Source organism: Peromyscus maniculatus, chromosome 2 (assembly GCF_049852395.1).
Source record: "Peromyscus maniculatus bairdii isolate BWxNUB_F1_BW_parent chromosome 2, HU_Pman_BW_mat_3.1, whole genome shotgun sequence".
NCBI lineage: Eukaryota > Metazoa > Chordata > Mammalia > Rodentia > Cricetidae > Peromyscus > Peromyscus maniculatus.
Window position 1 is genome coordinate 1957788 of NC_134853.1, and position 23737 is coordinate 1981524.

Sequence of the window (23737 nt, forward strand, 5' to 3'; positions counted from 1 at the left end):
ACAAGTAGACTGAGAAATTGAAAAGGCACAAATAATTAAGTTCTTTGAAACTGTGTAACATACAGAGTTGGCCAATGTACCCCAGAACAACATAACTTCTGGTAGCTGGCCACTGACAGGAAATATTTTCAAGGGATTCAAGAGATGGCTCAGTGATTAAGAGCACTCACTGCTCTTCCAGAGGATCCAGGTTACATTCCCAGCACCTACATGGATGCTCACAACCCCAGTTCCAGGGGAATCTAATGCCCTCTTCTGGCTCTGTGGGCATTGCATGCATATGTTGCAAAGACCTACCTGTGGGTAAAACACAGGTGCACATAAAATAAAAATAAAGGAAGAAAGCACTTTTAGTTTACTTTCTTGCCATTAGGTGCTGTGGCTATCGCTCTAAATAAATAAAACACTGATGGCCGGTGACCAGACAGGAAGTATAGGTGGGACAAGAAGAGAGGAAAATTGGGGAAACAGGAAGAAGGAGGGGGAGACACTGCAGCCACCACCAGGACAAGCAAAATGTAATGACACCAGTAAGCCACCAGCCACATGGCAAGGTATAGATTTATAGAAATGGGTTAATTTAAGATATAAGAACAGTTAGCAAGAAGCCTGCCATGGCCATACAGTTTATAAGTAATATAAGCATCTGAGTGATTATTTTATACGTGGATTATGGGACTGCGGGGTTTGGTGGAACCTGGAGAGAAACCCTCCAGCAACAGTTAGGTAACTAGACTAACCTGCTGAATAAAGCCTTGGTGATCAGTGGATGACAATTTATCATAACTTTCTCTGGATATTTCAGGTTTCCAGTGAGACAAGTGTTCAGTATACATGTGGTACAATGATAGGTATTTGATATATTGTGGTTCAAAGACATGTAATGTATTCATTGAGGACTTCAAAACGGATAAGAGAGGGAACCTGTATTCAAGTCAGGAATGAACGCCAGGTGCATGCAGTTATATGAAACTGCCTCTTCTCCGAAAATCTACAAATGTAACTCAAAAATAACTACTTACTTTGGTAAACATTTGCAAACAGAAAGATGTAAAATATATGGTAGTGATTTCTTAAATATAACACCTAAGCATGATCAACAAAAGAGCCTTGAATTCATGTTACCAGTCTACATACATGAACATGCTGGGATAATCAAAATTAGGAAGATAAGAAAAAGCTCAGTGATTCCCAGAGCTCAGGGAGTTAAAGTTTAACTAGCCATGTACTTAAAAACTGACTTTTAAACAGGCTATCCATGTGTATAAAAATAGACCTAAATCCCTCCCCCCTCTCTCTCTACCTTCTCGAAAATCAACTCCAAGGGGATCAAAGATTTTAATTTAAGATATGAAACATGAAACATACATGCAAGCAATACACACAAAGTAAAAAATAAACCTTGGAATTAAAACACCTGTGAGTTCACAAAAGAGAAACAAAACGTGTATACATGGGTGCACACCTTCCACATCACCTGCTCAGAGTACCTGATAATTTGACATAGAATTTGGGTTCTAGAAATATGAAGTTGCTTGGAAATTGGCATTACCACAGATGACTGTAGAAATTATATATTGACTGAGGAATTGGACTCAAAACAGGTGGTGGAGAGACTGAGAGCTTTAAAGACCAAATCGAGGGGAAAGGAGAACAAGTTTGGAGGATTACGAGCTCCCCAGGAGAGCTGCACTATCACTTGAGGCGCCGGCTTGAGACGACTGGAGTAACAAAATCAAGGAAAGAAATCTAAGTAATGAAAAAGAGCGTCTTTAAAAATACCTACATCTAAACAGCACTCCGATTCTCGGCCAACTCTCTACATGTGGAGTTGCCGAGAAGGTGTCAGAGCTGTAGGCTGAGCAGAGTTCAGCAGCTGCCCCCACTTAGAGGGCACTGAGAGCTGAATGGCATCTTCTTTAGTGCAAAGCGTTACTGTAGCACCATACCGCAAGCCCAGTGGCTTATAGGAGAGAGAAATGTATCTCTCAATGTTTGGATGTTGGAAAGTCCAGGGCCAAGGGACTGGCAGATTCAGTATCGAGTGAGGTCCTGCTTTCTGGTCAGCAGACAGCCATTTTCCTGCTGTAACCTACAGAGAAGCTTTCATTATATTTTGTTGATGCTATTGAGCAAGTAAAATAGAATGTTACTGCTGTAAGGGTTAAACATGGTGTGATTGCTTTGGACAAGTAGCAATTTTCCAACTCCATTTCCACTCCGAGAACTACAGAGAAAAACCTAGGGAATGTAAAGTTCACTGTGGATTTCTCGCTCTCATCTGCCATTAGGAAATCCTGTTAACTCTATTGTCCAAAATATGTGGTGATTCTAAGTAATTCCCACCTTTTCTAAGTGATAACCACAGCCACGCCTCTTCTCCTTCTCCCTTGACGCACTATGATGGTATCTGTGGTTGACAGTCTCACTAGTCATCTTCCAGGAAAGGAAAAAGAATTCCACTATTAAAAAAAAAAAATCCAGGTGGCCTGAAAGCAGAGGCATGCCCTCTATTCTCAGCTACTAAAGTGGAAGGATCATTTGACCCCAGCAGTTAAAACTAACCTGAGATTCAGTCTCAACAAAACAAAAACTAGAAGGAAAGGTGTGGAGATGGGGCATGGGGCAGGGCAGGAGGGAAAAAATGAAAGATACACTAAAGCAGGCAAGAGCAATAAACGGCCTCTGGGTTGCCCTGTTCTCCCCTCATCTTAGCAGTTTGCAAGTAAAGCAGGCAGTGTTCCTATAAAACACTGTATTACAAGCATTCCCAACAATTGTCCAAAGGATAGGAAATGAATGTAACCAATGTGTGTATACCATCTTCTTAAACATTAGTTGGTGATGAGGGACAACACTGGTGGACATTTTTATCATGTCAGGACTTAAAAATGCTTTCTAAGTAAGGAAACTTATATACAGACACTCTTAAATACAAAGTAAAGTAGTAATAGAATAGCAGCAGAGACGGAAGAGTGTGAAGTTCTATGAACCTCATAAGAAAGGGCTGAGGATGTGTTTCAGTGGTAGAGTGCTTACCTAGCACACACAAGGCCCTGGGTCAGTGCCAACTCAGGGGGAAAAATAAATAACTATAAAGAAAATAAGTTATTAAAGAAACTTTCAGAGATAACTCCATCAAAAGTAAATAGAAATTGGAATTTTTACTTTTTAAATGAAGCTTTTGTTGCGGAGGTAGCTCAGTGGTAGAGTACTTGCCTAGCATGCCCAAGGCCCTGGGTTTGACTTTCAGCAGCTCTTATGTAAGCAAGTGTGTGTGTGTGTGTGTGTGTGTGTGTGTGTGTGTGTGAGAGAGAGAGGGGGGGGGGCAAAGCTTTTTTTTTTTATCAGACTAGCACAATCAAAATTAATTGTGATATGACAGGGACTTAAAAAGATCGGTAGTGACATAGATTGTGACTGAGGTTTTACAATTATTACAACTCCACTATCCACAACAGCCCAAGGGTGTGTGTGTGTGTGTGTGTGTGTGTGTGTGTGTGTGTGTGTGTGTGTGTTAGTTACTATCTCTGTTCATCAGCAATGGCACCTAAGTATACTACACAGTGGGAAAAGGCAAGTTGTAATAGAGTGTTTTCCTTCTACTTATACATTTTTATTGATAGGCATTCAAGCATATGACTATACACAAAACATTGAGAATATCTTGTTACAACCCTGGTTTCTGTTTTACAGGCGACATCAGACAGGGCTTTCCTATGGTGATAGAATAAATTGTCCAGACACAGAAAACAGAAGCCATCAGACAGACACATGGGTCTTTTCCAACTGGTACGTACTCCGATCTTTCCATATTGAACTACAGTGAACTGCTCTAGAATGCAGTGCTTTCCAGGCCTGCAATAGAGTCTTCCAGGTGCAAAGGAACTGAAAATTGATAGCATGCACATTTCAGCAAACACTATTTAGTGAACAGAGAAAAACTGGCCTATTCTCAGGATGCCCGGAGAAAAGCCTGCCTTTCCTTTTTACCTCTCTGTGGTCCTCCCGAGTTCCACATTCTCACCCAGTTACCCTCAGTGGTCTAGAATGAAGTATTTAGCTTTGTCTGCTCCTGCCCTGCATGTAAATGGAGACTTCGCATCTGCGTACCTACAAGTGCCATGTGACGGACGGTGAGAAGTTGGAGCCCATGTAGAATCATGTGAGCCTGAAGTTAAAGACCTTGCGCTCTGAAGCAGCATGCGTGTAAAAGACTACAAAAGAGGGAAGGGAAAGTTCCAGAAAGTTCTCTGAAAACTCACATATGAGAAAATGCAAATACTATTATCTTGAATATTTTTCAACTGGAATTTCAGAAACGTCCTCGACTGTGTCATTGTCCCCAAAACCATTTATAGATATTTAAATAGTAATACTATTCTCCCCAAATTAATTGATTCTCAAAAGCCATTAAAACTGTGCATGAAAAAGATAAGGCACTAATGGAAAAAAATGAAATAAATTGGAAGTGAATAATTGTATTTACATTTCTCTACTTCCAAGTTTCAAGCCAGGTACTTATGCACTTGAGTTTCACTGTTGTTACTATTTGTTGTCCTGAGAAAAATAATAGAGCGAAGACATAAATACTATTAACACAATTGCTTCTCACAAAAGTCCCATGATAGGTAAGTTCTGTTGTTTTTATTTTTCCAGGTGAGGTATAATCGGGTAAACTGAGGCACGGAGCAGTACCCAACATTTTCTTATAAACGTTTCTTTCTGAACTAGATGAAATTCAAGAAAATTCTCCCCTTGAAATGCGGGGAATTCTGGGCCACAAAACTTACATGGGCCCAGGCAAAGGCCACGGCATCATGCTTAACCAAACCTGGGAAGCTACAGCCTGCAAGTCCAGCTGGGCACAAGAGCTGTAACCCGCGGTGAGTGCGTGCAGAGGTGGACGAAGCCTTTGTTAGGATATCCCCCACCACCACTACCCGCGCCCTGACTCCCGCAGACGCCAGTGGCCCGGAGCAAGGTCTGCCTGCACCAGCCATCCCGAAGGGACTCCAGTGCCCACGAGGTCGTGTGGCCGCGATCTCGCGCATGCGTGGCCCCGGGCAGCCTCTGCGCTTACCTGGTGCGCTGGGTGAGGAGGTGCAGGGCCAGGAGCAGCAGGGTGGCGATGAAGAGCAGGCCCGGGAGGGTGAGCAGCGCGGCCAAGCCCGCGTCTGGGGTCGTGGCTCCTTTCATCCCGACACGCTGGCGGCTCTGCAGGGGGCGATGGCTTCTGCACAGTGCCCTCTCTTCTCCACCCGAGGCTCTGGCCTGGCCGCGGCGCCGAACAGAATGTCCCCGCGGTCCCTGAAGCTGAACTACAAAGTTAGTGGAGTCCCCTCCCCCCGCCGCCTCCCCCTGACCCAAGCGCACCGCCTCGCGCCGCCTCCCGCTCCACTGGCAGGAACCCTGCCAAGGGAGAGGGAAAGGATTAGGATTTCCCCAGATGGATCCGTGGAGGCCTGGAGGAGGGGGGTTTCGTTTCTGAGTCAGCAGTGAACCCACAGGAAGGACCCTGCCTGACGCCTCTCCCACCCACCATGCTTGGGACTTGGCCCTGTGGTGCAGGTCTTCCTAAGCTGCTGGCACACAGCACAGGATGTGCTCCCCACCTCCTTCATCACCAACATCCTATTGTGCTTAGATTGAGGTCGAGGGCATAATATGTGCTCACACCACAGACTGGGGTAAGGAGGCCAGGCCATCTTCCAGAAGGGTTACTGAGGTGCACAGCTCAGAAAGAAGCCCCAGGTAAAAATCAGCTGTACACCACAAGCCAAGGTGTACCGCACGTTGTACAGGCAGAGAAGGCAGACACTGGGAAAGTATCTTCTCATGGGGCCTGGGGTGATGGATGGCTCAGTAGATACAGGCTTGGGGCTGTCAAACCCTGCCTCGAGAGATAAAGTGAGACCTGTTGGGAAAGAGACCCGAGGTTTAACTACACAAGAACCCACACCAAACACAAGTAGACACACCCCCACTACCACCACACACGCATAACTTTTTTTCTGAGTAATGACTACCCAGCAGACAGTTTACATGTCTACTCCCAAAACTTATAATTAAGTTTCAGCAGTAGTTCATAGAAAATATCAGGATATTCAAGTTGTCCTGTGGACTCAGTTGGTGAGTATTTTCCCTTCTAACTAAATCTTATTCCAAATCCTCATTATCTTCTCCACTAGGCAAGACAGTTTACACCCTCACCCCATCCCTGAAAAATTATTACTAACAGCTTCAAAATTGGTTTCCAGGCTTCTCACCTCTCTAAACAGTTCTGCTTTTACCCTGTCCCAGACTCCGAAAGTGATAAGTACTGCATGTGCAAACGGAAGTGTCAGTCCTAAAGATGCAAGGAGAAAGATCACCAACCCAAATCATCACAGCCAAGTTAGTTCATGCAGGCTTTTTTATTCATATGCAGGGGCTGCCTCCCTGCAGGGTGGGGTTTGAGAGGCCATCATTGGACATGAGGAAGACAAGATTTTTATAGGGCAGGGCAGGGGGGTCCAAATGGAGGGTTATAGAAGCAGAACATAACAAGGTGGTCTTAATAAGATAGTCAGAACAAGGTAGTCATAACCTTTTGAAACAATTGAGTAGCAAGATGGTCATTACAACTTTTTGAAACAAAGACATGATTGCAAGGTGTTCATAACAACAGGTGTCGTATAACCCTTTGAAACAAAGGCCTGGTTCCTACTTCCTGGAACAGGCAGTACAGAGCCATTCGTAGTTAAGGTTACAGGTGGGGCACAGCTCAGTCCTTGAGAAACAGAGATTAAATCATAAACAGAAATGAACCCAGTTTGTCTTTACCACAAGATGGATTTCAAGCCCAAGATGGAGGCAGGCTGGTTCATCAGAAGCCCTCCACAATCTGTCTCTTTGACCCAGTCTCCTTGCTCTATGACAGTTCCCGTGAAACCCATGCCTGAGCCGTTTTGTACTCCACATCCCACCCACATGCTCCTATGATTAAGAGTTCCTTCTGCCTCAAAACAAAAAGTGCTCTCTCCTCTAAATGCTCACATTGTCCCTACCTATCAAGGCCCAGCCCTAATTCCACTGCTTAAGGTTTTTTGTTGTTGTTTGTTTGTTTCTGTTTCATTTTCTGAGACTATGTCTTAGGATGCAACTCATGTTTGCTTGGGACTCCCTATGTAGACCAGGCTAGCCCCAAACTAGTGGTGATCCTCCTGTCTCTGCTTCCTGAGTGCTGAGATTACGGGTGTTTGCCTCATTTAAATCCTGCTCTCCTCATAAAATTATCCAAAATTCTACTTTTGTTGTTACTCTTTCCTCCTAGTCCACTGTTGCTACTTTCATCCCACCGAGTTCATTTTCCATTTCCGTCTGCTATTTCTCTGTCTGTTTCTCCTTCTAGAATAGGTGCATACTATGCCTGAAGCAAAAGAATCATTTTAGCACAACTAAACACATCAAGGAATAAAATAGATACCAAATATTGCTTTCAATATTATTCACTGTCTATTCACAATTTACATTTTAACTGCAGAATCTGTTTTCTGTTTGTTAAACCTGAAAAAAACTGGTTTATTTCCAATGTGGGCTTATACTGCAAAGAGCTATGAGAACTGTTTGATTATGGCTGACTACTGGTTCCCTTCAGAAATCAGCCACAGTTATTTCAACATTGGATTTCAGCAATATCTTGTGTACTTTGGATGCTCTAATTGGATCACAATCAATAACCAAATCTAAAGGAGCCATCATGGCTGAGCTTTAAGACCCGAGGCCTCCCAAAACAGAAGTGTCTTCAGAATTAGATGACAAATCATATCTTATCAGACCATTTTCTTTGAGAAATGGTATTTTCACACCAATGAGGGTGTGGGGACAAGGAGAAGAAAAAAAACAAAAACAAAAACAAAAAAACAAAACAAAACTGAAGTAAAAGCAGAGTCAAGGGAAAGGGCAATACACTTGAGTCTCAGAAGAGCCATGGATATCAGGATTGCTGTTCATGTCACCCTTATCTATCACATGACTGTAATGGTACCATAGTTTAGATGTGGTTGATCATGAGGGGCCCATGTTGTAGAGATTCAGTCTTCAGTGTGATGGTTGGATCTTTGAGAAATGGGGCATTGTGAGCTTGTGGGAAATGTAAGCAAAATGTACTGTCTTTTCCATAAAAGGGTTAAAGTAAACAAAACTATTGAAAAATTGTATATGCACTCAGCATGTTTGTATTTACATTCTCTGTGTGTGTGTGTGTGTGTGTGTGTGTGTGTGTGTGTTTACAATCACGGGGTTGCATGATAAGACACACACACATGTCTATACAATTATATATACAAAACAATATTGTTTCTATAAACAATTGTATATATGTATGATATATATACACATACACACACACACACACACATATATATATATATATATATATACATGCATACATACATACATACATACATACATACAAAACAATCCATGAAAAAGAGACTTTCAATGTGAGAGAAGGTGGTGGACATGAGAGGGGTTGGAGGGAGGGGACAGAGGGAGGTAAGGGACAGGAGAAAGTAATGTAATTTTATTTTATTTTAATATGTAAAAACAAAAACAAAAACAAACAAACAAAAAAGCACTTAGCAGAAATACTTCCAGAGTCAGCACTTTTGAAATAAAAAAACACATTTAAGGCATACTTTCTAGTAAACATCGCATTATGTTTATCAGCTCTGTTGCTGTAGCCACTCTGGTAAGACTGTGAGGCCAAGTTCTGACCACTCAGAAGAAGGCACAGGTGCCTCTGGTTGGTAATAAATCTTGTGTACTTTGGATGCTCTAATTGGATCACAATCAATAACCAAATCTAAAGGAGCCATCATGGCTGAGCTTTAAGACCCGAGGCCTCCAAAAACAGAAGTGTCTTCAGAATTAGATGACAAATCATATCTTATCAGACCATTTTCTTTGAGAAATGATATTTTCACACCAATGAGGGTGTGGGGACAAGGAGAAAAAAAAACCTGAAGGACCCCATTCCCACTCAAAACCTTGCCTTTCTGTGCTTGCCTTTCTGATTTGGCGTTTTAATTCTTTAATTGGTAGAAAAAAATGAACCTCATCAAGACCCCTAGACAGTAACAATGCCATCTGTAGTTGGACCCCTGCTAGAGGTCAGCCAATGGGGGTAACCTAGCTTTGACTTCCAGCCTCTAAAATTGAGCTAAACAATATTTTTCTTAACAAAGGATCTAACTCAGGCTATTTTGTTTTACCAACAAAAATGGACAAATACAGGTGGCCAATACTATCTGTTTCTGTGCTAGTGGTTGAGTCTGGGGTCAGATGGTCTAATAAGAAACCAATTTCTAGCCCCTTTGTTCTCTTTCAAATGGGGTATTAAGGCTGAAATTCTGACCCTCCTTTCTTTCAGAACTTCTCTTTTGATTCTCAAGAAAAATGAATAATGGATGTTTCCCTCTACTTTACAACTTAGTGTTTCTAATTCTCCTGTTCAGACTCAGATTCTATTACACTGGACTAAGCCTACCTCTATAGGTAATTTCCTAAGTGTAAGCCAGGTCCATGGACTACATTTGGTTTGTGGGATCTGTAAAACATAAATAGTATCTTCTTTCAAAGAAGATGACGTGAGGTGAACAGAAATTAATATTAGATAAAAGTAAGAAAAGAAATTAGTCAGCATGATTGTGGAGTAACAATGGGGGAATTTAATAACATGCACCCACGTGCTTTCAATCATTTGAGTTTTCCCGCAAGCAGATGATGTGGTAGGGATCTGGTACATGACATATTCAGGAACAATGTGGAAACCTAGTGCAGTGGAAACTCCCTGGAATCTACATAAGTGACCCTAGCAAAGACTCCTAGTAATGGGGGATACAGAGCCTGAACTGGCCATCTTCTGTAACCAGGCAAGGCTTCCCGTGGAGAGACTGGGACACCAACCCAGCCACAAACATCCGACTTACCATTGATCCTGTCTGCAAGATGTGCTGGGGTAATAGTGGCACAGAACTTATGGGAGTGGCCAACCAATGACTGGCCCAGCTTAAGACCCATACCAGGAAAGGGAGTCCATGCCTGACACTGTATGGAAGGCCAGAAACCAGATGCAGGACAGCCCAGAGACCCCAGCATTTCTGTGGGGAGGGAGGAATTCAATGAAATGATTCCTAATGATACTCTGCTGTACTTGTAGGCCAGAGCCTAGCATAATCATCATCGGAGAGGCTTCATCTGACAACTCTTGGGAGCAGATTCAGAGACCCACAGCCAAACATTAGGCTGAGGTCAAGAAACCTTGCAGAAGACGGGGAGGAAGGATTGTAGGAGCCAGAGGGGTCAGGACACCAGGAGAACACAACTCAGAGAATCAACTAAGCAGGACTCATAGGGGCTCACAGAGACTGAAGCCTGTATTGGTCTGAGCTAGGTCCTCTGTATACATGTTATGATTGTGTAGCCTGGAGTTCTTAAGGAACTCCTAGCAGTGGAACTTGGGACTGTCTCTGATTCTTTTGACTTTTCTTGGGACCCCTTTCCTCCTACTGGGTTGCTTCTCTCAGCCTCAATATGAGGTTTGTGCCTAGTCTTATTGTAACTTGTTATGCAGTATCCAGTTCACATTCCTAGAAAGCCTGCTCTTTTCTGAAGGGAAACAGGAGGAGTGGATCTGACAGATGGGGCTGGGAGGAGAAGAGTGTAGTAGGAGCTGTCTGAGCCATGCTGTGAAGCACCCGCCCACAGAAGGTACCTGATACACCTGCCTATGACCTTAAGGTACATGCCCGTGGGGCGTGGCCACTTGGGGACCCTTAAGACCTAGAGTGCCCTTAAGCAGCTCTCTCTTTGCTATCTCATGGTTTTGGATGCTGGGACAGACCAAGGCAGAGCTCTCCAGAGAACAGCGTTGGACTGTGCCTCACCTCTCCAGGATCCTGCCACAAATTTCTTTATTCTGTTTTATGAGTTAACCTCCAAATAAATTCCTTTGATCAATGAGCAGACTCCATGGATTGATAGCAATATGATCCCAATAAAAGAGAAGAATTTAAAAAAAGAAGGAAAGAAGAGAAAAGAACGAGAGAAACATTTAAAGACACCACCATGGGAAACGTCCAAGAGGCATTCCGCCCTTTCTTTTCCTAATGTAATAAAGCATCTAAAATCAGGGTTGAATAGTAAGCCTGAAAAGTCCTATCAACTTTTGACATAAAATGTAGCCTGAGTTCCAAATTACAAAGTATGCCTTGCTGTGATTTTTTTTCTCCTCTTCCTTTTTCTTCTTCCTGCAGTAACTCTGATTTCCTGTTTTCTGTTAGAATCAAGACCATGACTGGACAAACTTGTCAAGAAGAGGAAAAAGAAGAAGAAAAGATGGGTTACCTGTTTCACATACACTGTTTCATCTGCTTCTCAAAGCTCTGGTTTAGGTACTGTTATCACAAACTGCTTATATGAAATGGTTGGTTGAGACAGAGGTGTTTTGGAGTTTGAACTTTTTCAGGTTTTGTAATATTTGCATTGTGTTGTAAGCTGTCTAAGGAGTTACTTTAAGGTTTGTATATGTGTATTCATATATTCTAAGGGTAACTTCACAAGGCATCACAGTATTTTTAGTACACCTACCTTAATTTCTTTATTATTATTATTATTTTGAGATTGATGTTGACACTTGATCTTCCAATGCACCTAAATTTTGGTTGTGACTTCTCACCTAAGGGCAAATGTAGAATTTTCCATTGTGGCAATCATTAGTTGCTGTGGATGATTGATTGACAAATAAAACACTGATTGGCCAGTAGGCAGACAGGAAGTATAGGCGGGACAAAGAGAGAGGAGAGGTCTGGGAAGTGGAAGGCTGAGGCAGAGAGACACTGCCAGCCAATTCCATGAGAAGATGTTAAGATACCGGTAAGCCACGAGCCACGTGGCAACTTACAGATTTATAGAAATAGGTTGATTTAAGATATAAGAACAGCTAACTAGAAGCCTGAGCCATTAGGCCAATCAGTTTAAATAATATAAGCGTCAGTGTGTTTATTTTATAACTGGACTACAGGACTCCGCCTGCGGGGGCTTGGAGGGACCCGGAGAGAAGCTCTCCAGCTACAATCAGTGTTCAAAATTTTCAGTTTTCATTTTTTTTCATATTGAGAATATCCAATGTAAATTTTCTTCTACATAAAAGAAAATCAAGACTAGGAATTTCAGGACACCCATGCTTATTCAGCTTGTGTTTCCTAATGTGAAGTTACCTGTCTATGACTTTCCCATCCTATCCTCACAGGTTTCACAAATGCTTAGCTAAATTCATTTAGTCATTCTTGCCTCTGTTTGTATGGGTCCAGTTTTTACCTTGTGTTGTTCATAACTGAGACAGCCCATGGAGAACCCGAGCTTCTGTTTTCCAGGCTGGCTTTCCTTGGCCTTTAGGAAGCTATGAGCCTAATCTGACCTTTTTTATTCTGAAAACAAAAGGGGTGTGAAGCTTCCCTTCCTAATGGGTATATGAAAATTAACCTGTGATGGGTAACTTGTAACAGTGGAAATGATGGAGTTTCTCCTGTTTTCAGAATCAAGCATTTTCTGCTGCACTGAACAAGGGTAGAAACAAGTCCTCCAGATGTGGTTGTCTCAGCTGAGATGTCAGTATTCTGACTTACTACGTTTGTCCCATGAAATGTAAATTATTCTTTCCTGAAGATTCTTACCTTAGCTGAGTTAGCCACAACCATGTAAAATACGGCTGCTAAGTCCAAATGTTGTTACATAGCAAATGGTGAGACACTGAAAATGCATAAACCAAACCTGACTTAAAATGTCTTAAATTACAGTACCACCATTTGTCCTCTCATTTATAACTTAGGTAATATCATTTATTTCCTTGGGTTTTGTTCTCTTTTCTCCTATAGAGCAAGACTTTATACACTGAGTGTTCAGTTTAGGCAGAGCACATATAGACAGTATAGGCAGGAATCTTCATTAAATATGATGTTAGCTGGCTGTGGTGGTGTACACCAGGCCTTGGGAGGCAGAGGCTGGAGGATTTGGAGTTCAAGACAAGGCTGAGATGCAAACTGAGTTCTTGTCTCTAAATAAGTTAATGATGTAACAAGTCAAGGACCGATGGACAAGCAAGTTGACACAGCAATGTAGTTCAATGTAAACCTCTTTTGTGAAGATGAAGTACAAGTCTAGTAAGTCCCGAATATATTATTTTGCAACAGCTTTAAAAATGGTGGAACAGATGGCTCTGATTATATCCAAAGGAAGGGAAGGCTTGGAGAGCTTTTGTTTCTTGTTTAACCATTTGGCATGAACTGTACACTGTTGAGTTTTGAATACTCTGGTTTATAAAATCATAATTGCGGGCTAACCGTTCATTCTCACGATCTGACCCAACTTCCCATGCCAAGTCCTGAAATTCATACTCTTTGTCCCTGGCTTACACTGTATTTCCCAACATTTTATGTCCCAATTACTCTCTGAACCTGGATTTCTGAGAAGTGAGAGTATGAAGTTTACCCTACAAAATTCTTTCAGTGAGAACTGCTCCCTTTAATCATGTTCCCTGTCCACCTCTGTTCACTAATGGAACATTTTATAGGTTGCAAATATTTTCTTTGGATTGGGCTGAGCTGATTCTCTGAAAAGTGTTAACCTAAGTAATGTACAAAGGCTCTGTAAAGATAATTAAGTTTATTGGAGAATATCAGAGCATTGCAAGATGAGTCCACATGTCATAGTAAACTATGCTGAGGAGGATTAAATAAAATACTATAAATAATAATCTTTGGCTATGATTAATAACCAAGGTGATGTCATGCCAAGATTACACAGTTGTATAGTCTTTCAGAAGCATGTGTGTATGTTTCTGAGAGTTAGAGGTTTTTGTGAGTTGTTCCTGTTACAAAGCAACCACACTTCAAGGAACTTAGTGAACTCACATAACTACTGAGGTGTATGTTAGAATGCTACCCTCCTGCAGAATTCCTTAAATTTATATTTTAGTTAGGATATTTATTGTGGTGATAAAACACCATGACCAAAAGCAACTTGGGGCATGGAGCAGTGTAATTTCACTTAAACTTCCAGGTAACAGCTCATCACTGAGTTAAATCAGGGCAGAACTCAAGGCAGGGTAGGAACCTGGAGGCAGGAACTGATACAGAAGCCAAGGAAGGGTGCTGCTTACTGGCTTGCTCCACATGGCTTACTCAGCCTGCTTTCTTATAGCATCCAGGACCAACAGCTCAGGTGTGTCACTGCCCACAGTGATCTGGGCTCTACTTCATTAATCATCGATCAAGTAAAGGCACCACAGGTTTGCCCGCAGGCCATTCTGTTAGGGACATTTTTTTTTCAGCTGAATTCCTCTCTTCCAAAATGACTCCAGCTTTTGTCAACTTGACTTAAAAGTATCCAGCATACTTTCTGCATCATTTAATTTAGGATTTAATTTTTTAAAAAAAAAAGTGGTTTCATTTTAATTCTGACAACTTTCAAAGGTACTTCTCAAAAGAATCCTCAACATTTCATACACACTAGTTCTCTTGGACCATCTGCATGTAGGATTATTTATCCCTAACACAGTTCAGCCTCTCTGGTTCTCCTCTTCTACCAGATTTGCCTCTTCAAATACCATATTTCTCTTGGCTTTGAAATAAAGAACCATTCAGCTTATACATTTTTGATCCAGTAATTGACATCTCTTATGACAAGTAGCTATCAATAATTTCTTCTGAAAAAGCATCATAGAATATTTTCAAAATATAATCATAGAAATGGTAATAATATGAGCAACAATTTGAAGTCTTTTAAAGAAACGGCATCCATCATTTTCTCTTTCATAAATGTAAATAGATGCTAAGAAAATAAGGAAGAACGGAATCCTCTCATGTCTGCTCTTAAAGACGCTGTGACTGGCTAATCGGAGCCTTTAGGAATAACAGGTGTCAGTCAGCATGTGTCTTTCCTGCATTTATCAAGAGCTGTATTTCTAGGCTTCATGTGTCTTTTCCTCACTTTGCTCTTCCTATGACTAACTATTCCTGTTCTCAGCTGCAACACGTAAAGTCTTAACTGAGGCTGAGCAGAATTCCTCTTCCCTCCTTTTAGGTGTTCCTGGACCTCCAGATGTTTCCTTCTATCTCTGTTTCTTTGTTTTATTTCTCCTTCTTTGATTCCGAAGCATCTGGAAATCAATTCCATGTCTGGCTTCTCAGCGACAGTCCCAGAAAACTCAAGCCCTGCAGTCCTTCAGTGCTTGCATGTCCTGAACGACTCACGACCCATTGGCCACTTGCAGTGCAGTCATTGATCAGGCAGTCCATGCCAGAACGCAGATTATATTACTATGGATTTACTATACGTAACAATGACTGTATCACCAGCAGAAGAAGAGATTTATTGTGGGAATTGTACTGTACTAATCTGGGTAGGAGCTGAAAAAGTGAAGACAGGAAGGGAAATCTGAAGGATCAGAGAAAGAAACATAGCTAGTAGGCATGTTGTAGTGACCTACAGAGAAATCGTGAGGCTGGGCATATCCAATAGCTAAGCTAGGCTGGGGAGGGGCAAACTGGGAAGAGTTATGGGAGGTCTGTGCACTTGAGGCTAAGTAAAAGGTAGAGGTTTGGGGAAGCTGTGGGTCAGCTGACCAACAGATAAGCTAGACATGATGGGCAGATGGAAAACTAGTGTGATGGCTAGTTTTATGTCAATTTGATACAAGTTAAAGTGATTTACAAAAAAGAAAATTCAATTGAGATTGCACCCACTAGATTGTCCTATGTCCAACATTGTGGTGTATTTTCTTGATTGGTGATTAATATGGGAGGGCCCAGATCACTGTGGGTGGTGCCTCCCCTGGCCTGGTGGTCCTGGGTTATGCTATAAAGAAAGCAGGCTGAGCGAGCCATAAGGAGCAAGCCAGTAAGCAGCACTCTTCAGTGGCCTCAGCTTCAGTTCCTGCTTCCAGGTTCCTGCCTTGCTTTCCTGCCCTGACTTTTCTGGATGATGTTTATACACAAACTGTATAAACCCTTTCCTCCCAAGACGATTTTTATCATTGTATTTCATCACAATAGAAGCCTTAACTAAAACACTGGGCAAGTCAAGCCACAGAGAGGAGTGTAGATTCGAGCCAGACAATCTTCCAGTTCCATCACTGACATCATTAATTAGTTCCATGAACTTGCATTTATCTAGCTATAAATATAGTGTAAATACTCATATTTTCATATCTCTTATTTTTTTCAAAAGATCCACACTCATTTCTAAATTGACAGTGAAATTTCATAATCCTAAAATAGGTTCAGAAGATGTGTTAATTCACATATTTTAGCTATTGACAGTTTATAATAAAATTATATTATAATTATTTTTTCATGTTTCCATGCAATGTGCTCTAAACACAATAGCAATTTCTTGCACACCCTCATTAATTTCAAAATTACAGTAGTAAGCTCTTAGTAACCAGAAATTTTACATTGTTCCATTTTCTTCTTTAACTTGTATTTCCATTCCATTTCTCCCACAAAATTTTATCCTAACATAATATAGTTTTATGCTTGGAGAGTTTTATTGATAACATTTTATATCTTGCTGCAATAAAATTTTTGTATATAAATTGAAATTAATTTTTATATTCTCTGTTACCATATGACCTATTATCATTTTATCTGGTTAAAGGTACCTTTATAATGACAATCAATACATAACTGAGCAAAGAAAGATAAGTGTATTATAGAGACTGATAAGTAAACCTCCAAAGTTAAGATCAGTTAGCAATGCAGATTTATTATGTTAATATATGTGTATGTATGCTTATATGTGTTACCCTTCTCTGACAATGAGGAAATGGATTCCTTCATCGATATATTTTTATGTCATCAGTTACATCTCTGTGTAATCAACTTTCTATTTCTAGCACCTCCATAGCCCCATTCTCATAACCTGCTTCCCAGTGGATTCTGCACACTGCACAGGGCAAATATGCAGATGCCTTCTCACGCTGTTTATGTAGGCTTCTGCTCGTGCTGCTGGAGTTGTTGGGATAGTTTACTCTCTCTCATCTGCAAACTCTTGGACCAAATTTTGCCAAAAGGAATTGAGGGAGGACGGAAGAGAGATGAAATATGTTTAAATGCCATTTATTAATGCAAATGAGTAAGTTACACTGATAAGATAGAAAAACATACATTAGAAAATATAGGTCATTTTTTAAATTTTCTGTTTTAATTTTTTGCTTCTTAAATCCAACGTTTCATCTTTGCTATATTAATGAAACCATCTCTCTTACTTAAAGACATAAATTACTTATCTTTTATTGTTTGACTAATTCTTGCCTTGTCATCTTGCTTCCTCTGTATCTGGCTGGTGACTCCTGACTCAGCCCTTTCTCTTCCCAGAATCCTCCCAGTCTGCTCACCCCACCTATACTTCCTGCCTGGCTACTGGCCAATCAATGTTTTATTAAACCAGTGTATAAGAGCTTTATCACACAGCACATCTTCATATAAAATTTATACAAAAGCCAATGATGTAATATTTTTATGATTATAATTAATAGCTGCAATTTGCAGAATTATTAAAAAACTGCTCTACATCTACATCTAAATGGCTACCATTTACTGTCTGGTACACAGTTAAGCGATATTCTCACCGTGAAACACATTACATAGGAAAGCATCCAATTATTCATCAGGTCCTGTAATTTGTAGCATCTACAATTGTGTCTTAAAAGTGTCTAAGGTGAATGAAATGGTCTGGAGTAACTGTAGATGTTGAAAAGAGGAAGGGTGGTCTAGGGAACTGGTGAGACCCACCATATAAATACTGGCTCCCTTTTACTGTGCCCTGTGGGTGTTTTATACTTCGATGTCCTTTGTTAGATGTTAGTTTTCAGGTTTTATCTATTGATTTTGGTGAGATAGGGCATGGGTTCCTCTCAGTGACCATTTCAGTCATTCTGGAATGCAGAAGTTGATTTTAAATGGAAGCTGTGTGCTCATTTTGGACTTTCCGCATTTATCGATAATGATAAACTTCAGACATTGAACTAGTATCACATTCCTTACTTCAAAGCTTTGGAAACCATGTTTTGCTTTATCTTCCTTGGCATTTTATGACACATGGTGTGTCACTCTTTCCAGCTGCACCAGAACATGCCTGGCCCTTGGTGTCATCCTTTCCCATAAGGTGCTGTGTCAGAGCAGACCTGTCTCCACTGTGGCTAGAGGTTCTGCTTTTGAGAAGACTTTGGGGATCAGAATTCTCACTTTTGTTTTTTAGACCATTCTAAAATCACTCAAAATGTGGTGGAAAACCCATCATTCTGTTTCAATAGGCTGTGGTATAATACACAAAACCTTTTTAGAAAATGACATTTCACGGTGCCACATAAGTCATAAGGTTCTTGATTTAATCTGAGTTTTCTGCACACCAGAACTGGGATGTTTTCTTGGGAAGTCAACCTCTTTCCTTGTCTTAGTTCTTCTGTGTGGCTATAACAGAGTAACAAAGATCGCTTACTTAATAAAGAATACAAATGTATCTTGCAATTCTAGAGTTTGAGAAACTCCAAAGCGTCTTAGCAGAAGCCATGGTGTCTAGTGAAGGGCCAGCCTCTAGCCTCTAGATGACACCCTGGATGTTGTGTTCTTCAGAGTAGGGGGAACTGCACCCCACATGACAAGATCAAAGGCCCCTTTAAATGGCACTAGCTGTCCCCTGAGAGCAGAGCACTCATGACCTAATTACCTTTTAAATATATTCTAACTTTTAGCTCTGCTACAATGGCAGTTAAATCTCCATGTGAGTTTTGGAAGGGATACACATACAGTCTACCTCTCATTGTTTGAAAAGGATTTAGAGAAGTGGCATATTGCAGCATAACTGCATTACAGTGTTAGTGACCAAAGGATGCTTGAAAGTTATTCTAGTTTAAGAGAAGAGTGCAACCCAGAAAATGCTTGGCTACTGAAGAAAAGTGTTGGAACACATTCCAAGAGTGGAGTCGTGTGAGGAGAATTCTGAGTGTTTGTGAGAATGACCCAAGAAAACAAGACATGAGTCTTGTGACCCCTGTTTCTTCAGAACAGGAAGTTGTTCTTGGATTATGCTTTCTTGCTCCTCTCAGGAGGAGCAGATAGGACTGAGCGGACTTCAGATTATTCATTACAACTGGTTTTAGTTATTTTTCTTTCTGTCTCTATGGAAAACATGTTTTTGCCCCATGCAGCTTGTCCCTGTGATTGTATACAGCTTGAACACATGATAACTTTACTCAGGTGACTCTTCTTAACCCTCAGAGTAGAAATAGTCTGAAGCTCAGAATACAGTTGGCTACTGCATGAGACTTTAGTCTGCCTCATTTATTGAACCATTATCCCAGCTCCCACCACCTTTAGATCAGGAAACAAAAAGAAGTTTAAAAATTGAAATATGCCAGAGAAATTGCTTAGGTGTCCTGGATTTTGCTGAGAATTTCTTATTAATGGTAGGTTAAAAAAATGAAAACAAAACAAAACACCACCGAGGACAAAAACCACATGCTCATAGGATGTTTCTCTATTCCCCTTTATTTTTGTAAAATTCACTATTACTGTCAGTTTGTAAAAATAAATAATAAGCAGAGTAAAAAAACAGATTGAGAAATGGGAAAAAAAAACTTCATCTACACGTACTACACATACTATTTGTACTATTCATACTATACACCGGCAGGGGAACTGACATCTAGAATCTATAAAGAACTCAAAAACTAAACATCAAAAAAGGATTTAATCCATAAATGTGCAAATGAATTTTATTGACAGCTCTCAAAAGAACAAATAGAAATGATCAATAACATATGAAAACATCTTCAACATCTTTAACCAACAGAGAAACTCAAAACCACATTCAGATTCCGTCTCACTCTGTGGGAGTTCCTGCAAGCTTCATGGACAGCAGGGAAAAGATCTGTTGGGGATAAGAAGGAAGCCTGGTTCAGCAGGACTGGTTAGCTGGAATTTTTCAAACTTCTGGAGTCTGACCCTGAGCAGTTTAGTTTTTACATAAATACAGTAAAACTTTGGGGGAAAGTTTCTGCATGATATTATCACAACAAAGCTTAAAGTGTGGCCACATTGAAACTCCATGTGTCCTTTGCAAAGTATATGTCCTTTGTGAAACACCTGTGACCTCTTAATGAGTTCTGTTGACTGAGAAACAATGCTCAGAATAAGGATTTGTAATAAGCATAAGGATGGGTCCAATTGATTGCAAGGATGGACTCTATTGGCTGAGAAACAATGCTCAAAATAAGGGGGACTCAGGTGAGGGCTGGCTCCACAGAAGAGCAAAAGCTCACTAGGTCATTAAACAACATCCACTCCAGCCTTCCAGATGAACAGTTTCTTCTGTTGAAGGAAAAAGTCCATGTGTTTAACAAGTCTGGTTTCTCTAGCGCTATCTGTAAACATGTGGGCCTCATGCACCATCACTCCAGTAAGAATGGCTGTTGTCAAGGAAACAAAAACCCACAAACACTGGCCAGAGTGTGCTGAAAGAGAAACCTTGAAACACTGCTGATGGGACTGTAAACTGAGGCAGCCATAACAGCTACTATGGAAATCAGAATGGGGGCTCCTCAACACACCAGAAAACTGAACTATACAGTTCTGAATGTTGGACTTGAAAGACTTGAAGGAGTATACCACAGACATACTTATATGCTGTGCCTATTGCTGTACTATTCATTAGAGCCAAGGCATGGAACCAGCCTAAATACCCCTCAACAATTGAACAAATAAAGAAACTAAAAGTCTGTGAAGATAGTCCAGATAGTAAGTGTAGGGACCTGGATCACATCATCCACATTTGATTTAAAGTTGGGCATGGTTGTGAGCATTTGTAATCCTAGTGGTAGAGAGGCAGAGAGAGAGATCCCTAGAAATATAACAGTGAGCCTCATTGGTCCAGCCTCTGTAGGGAAAGGAGTACTTGTCAGTGTGAACTGTGACAGCCAGTTTCCTAACAAACCATCCAAGGGTGCCTTCAGGTGAGACCGTGTGGGGTGCCTGGATGCCCCATGTCAATTTGAACATTTCTTGGTTCTTGGTTCTCAAAATATTGGGCATGGAACCAGGTGTTGCCTTGGTTCCTGGTGAATCTAAGACCGTCACAGGCAATGAGCATCAGCTGATGGATATGAGGGGTCATAGAAGTGCAGGTGAAAAGGGTTAAGCTTGATCTAGGGATGGGCACTCCTTCCCTGTGTATATTGTACATTTCTTTTTCAGTCATAAATATTCGATCATCCAGCCAGGGCTCCTTCAGAGGTTAAAGGAGAGTTATCAATTGACTTCAGCTCCTGTGCAACACCAGCCAAGGGTCCACCAGCTTCAGACATTGGGCAAAGGAAGCCTTGGCAGTCAGGTGAGTAAAGCCGTGGTAGCCAAGATGCATTCTGGTTTTAGATCTAGCCTAACAGCTGGAGGTAGTCCTACTGAGTTCATTGTGGGTAAGGAAAGTCAGGGAAGCCTCAGGAAAGTGTCCAGGATAGAAAAGGTAGACCATTGATACAGTGGATGGAAAATTTTCATGCTGTGGTGGACCTCAATAACATTTTAAGTTAGTATCTCCTTACTTTCAGACATCCGAGATCACCTGACATGTGCTTGGAATTGATGGCAGTGGGCTTTCCGAGTACTTTACCAGGATTTTTACAGGCTTTTGTTATCCTGCACATCCTAAGTAAAGACACTTTGTTATATAGATGACATAATTCTACCCTCTGAGTGATTTTCAGGTTTAGAACATGTTTGAGAGAAATATGAGTGCATCTTAAGACTTAAGGATGAGCAATCTGTTTGCAAAGGGTGCTGGGGCCAAGTGCAGCTGGGATATTATTAGACACTTTACAGTTTGGTAAAGTACAGATGATAGCCATCAAGATGATGGAGAAGATTCTGCAACAGCCCATGCTTGGCGGTGTTACAGAGTAAACAAAGCTACCTTGAGAGAATAGAACCAAGCAATTTCAGAAGCTGTTAGTTTATTGATTGGGAATCCTAGTGCTGGGAGCATGTTACTTCCTACCAGTTGTTGGTCTCAGATGCCCTAGAGGCCCTTAAAATGATAAAGGAGATTGCCACTGTTGGCTACAGGCAAGAACTAGATGGTAAGGTTCCACGGCCTTACCTGAAGACACTGTACTGTTGCAGGACTTGGAGGATTCAAGCTGGGGCTGAGCTAAAAGTGTTCCCTCCCTGGTCATTAGGTTAGTGAGGAAAGGAGCTGGGGAGGCTGCTGAGAGTTCTGGCCAAGAGTCCTAATCATCTGTGGACCCTGCATGCTGACCTGGAAAAGTGGCAGGCGAGCTGTGCCCACTACTGCAGGAGTGGCATGGGTAGGTATGGATACAACCAAGTTTCTGACTGGACACTAAGCCCTTTCTACAGGCAGGAAATGACATCTGCCACCTGGCACTGTGAGTTCACACAAAAAGCTATAGATAGTTGGGGAAGTCGCAGGGCAACCGTGATCATTTTGTTAAATGCATGTGGTGTGCAGCTAATGTGTTTTCTGAACATTTGTGTTCACTCCTGTGGGTTATTATAGTTGTCTGTGTCCATTCAGGTATTTTTCTGTTTTCCCTACTTACCACCCCCTTTTCTCACTTGAGTTTTATGGAAGAAGGAATACCAATGAGACTCATCACCAGCCATCCTCTGCAGATAGATTAACAAGAGGACATGAGCATTCCCAGTACCCTCCTGGAGTTGAAGGAAAATCGTCAGACGTTTACAGTGTGCCCCCCATGACTCAGAGACCATTGTAGAAGAAGTAGGCAGGAGGAAGGTAGGAGCTGGGGAAAGGGTAGAGTGGAGTTGAATATGATCCTCCCCACAGAATAGCCCAACACCTTTATCAGAGAAGCTGTGCTTGCTTCCAGGTGTGCATCAGGATCGGGCCTATGGACCGTTGACATTTGGAAGGAGGGAGTTGGGAAGGTCATTGGATCCTCACCTGAGATTCCTGCCTCTCCCAATGTGTATGGAATTCTGCCCTAATTACATATGGCCTTGGAATCTCCCAGAAAGTGCCAGAGTAAATGGGCTGAGGGAAGTTTAGTGAAGAAAGGCGACATCTCTACAGCTTTGGGGAAGTCATCACCTCTGCTATGTAAAGACTATCCAGTGTGACTTCTTTGGAGCCACCCATGCTGTGTAAGCACAATAAAGTTATCGGTTCCCCAGATCATATCTGGATTTAATGTGAGGTGGGAGTAAATACTGCTTCTGTGCCCCACCCTATGCAGGGAAGGAATTCTTACAGCATGAGCATTTGTCTAGTCACTGGTTTGTATCATGAGGCTATGTCATACAGTTGACATAGAATACCAGGTCTGTGAAACACATGGTGTGATTTAGTCTCCTAAGCATGCCTTTCCCAGAATGTGTCTCTATCATTAAATTGCACATGAGGGTATCCTAATGGACTTATGGGAATTTTTTTTTTTACTTAAAAATACTAAGAAATACTAATTGCACATATTAATCAGGTTTAGTGTAGTATTTCCAGATTTGCATGCAGTACACCACAATGAAATCTAAGTAAGCTTTAAAAATTAAAAGTTAGTAATAGATGTCAATGTCCATAGTCAATTTTCCCTTTCAAAATGATTTTTAGTATATATTCATTATATAAAATTATGTATTTTATGATGGCATTTTATTAA

At 41.3% G+C, this 23737-nt stretch overlaps 1 protein-coding gene and 1 long non-coding RNA gene across 7 annotated transcripts in view; one reads left to right on the forward strand and one right to left on the reverse strand.

The window, feature by feature from the left end:
* The window catches only part of Cyp7b1 (cytochrome P450 family 7 subfamily B member 1), a 174987-nt gene extending 169412 nt beyond the window's left edge, over positions 1–5575 (reverse strand). For 2 of the 6 annotated variants that reach the window (XM_076563662.1, XM_076563660.1), the window contains exon 1: positions 5084–5339. In XM_076563662.1, coding sequence (XP_076419777.1) covers positions 5084–5199 — 116 coding nt within the window. In that variant the 5' untranslated portion in view covers positions 5200–5339. Of the gene's footprint in view, positions 1–4113; positions 4218–5083 lie in introns of all 6 variants that reach the window. The other 4 variants (XM_042270670.2, XM_015993517.3, XM_076563661.1 and 1 more) reach the window with 4 other exon arrangements.
* LOC121827117 (uncharacterized) overlaps positions 5189–23737 on the forward strand; it is a 95836-nt gene continuing 77287 nt past the window's right edge. The window contains exons 1-2 of the long non-coding RNA XR_013048910.1: positions 5189–5328; positions 11328–11438. This is a non-coding gene — a long non-coding RNA (uncharacterized LOC121827117). The remainder of the gene's footprint in view (positions 5329–11327; positions 11439–23737) is intronic.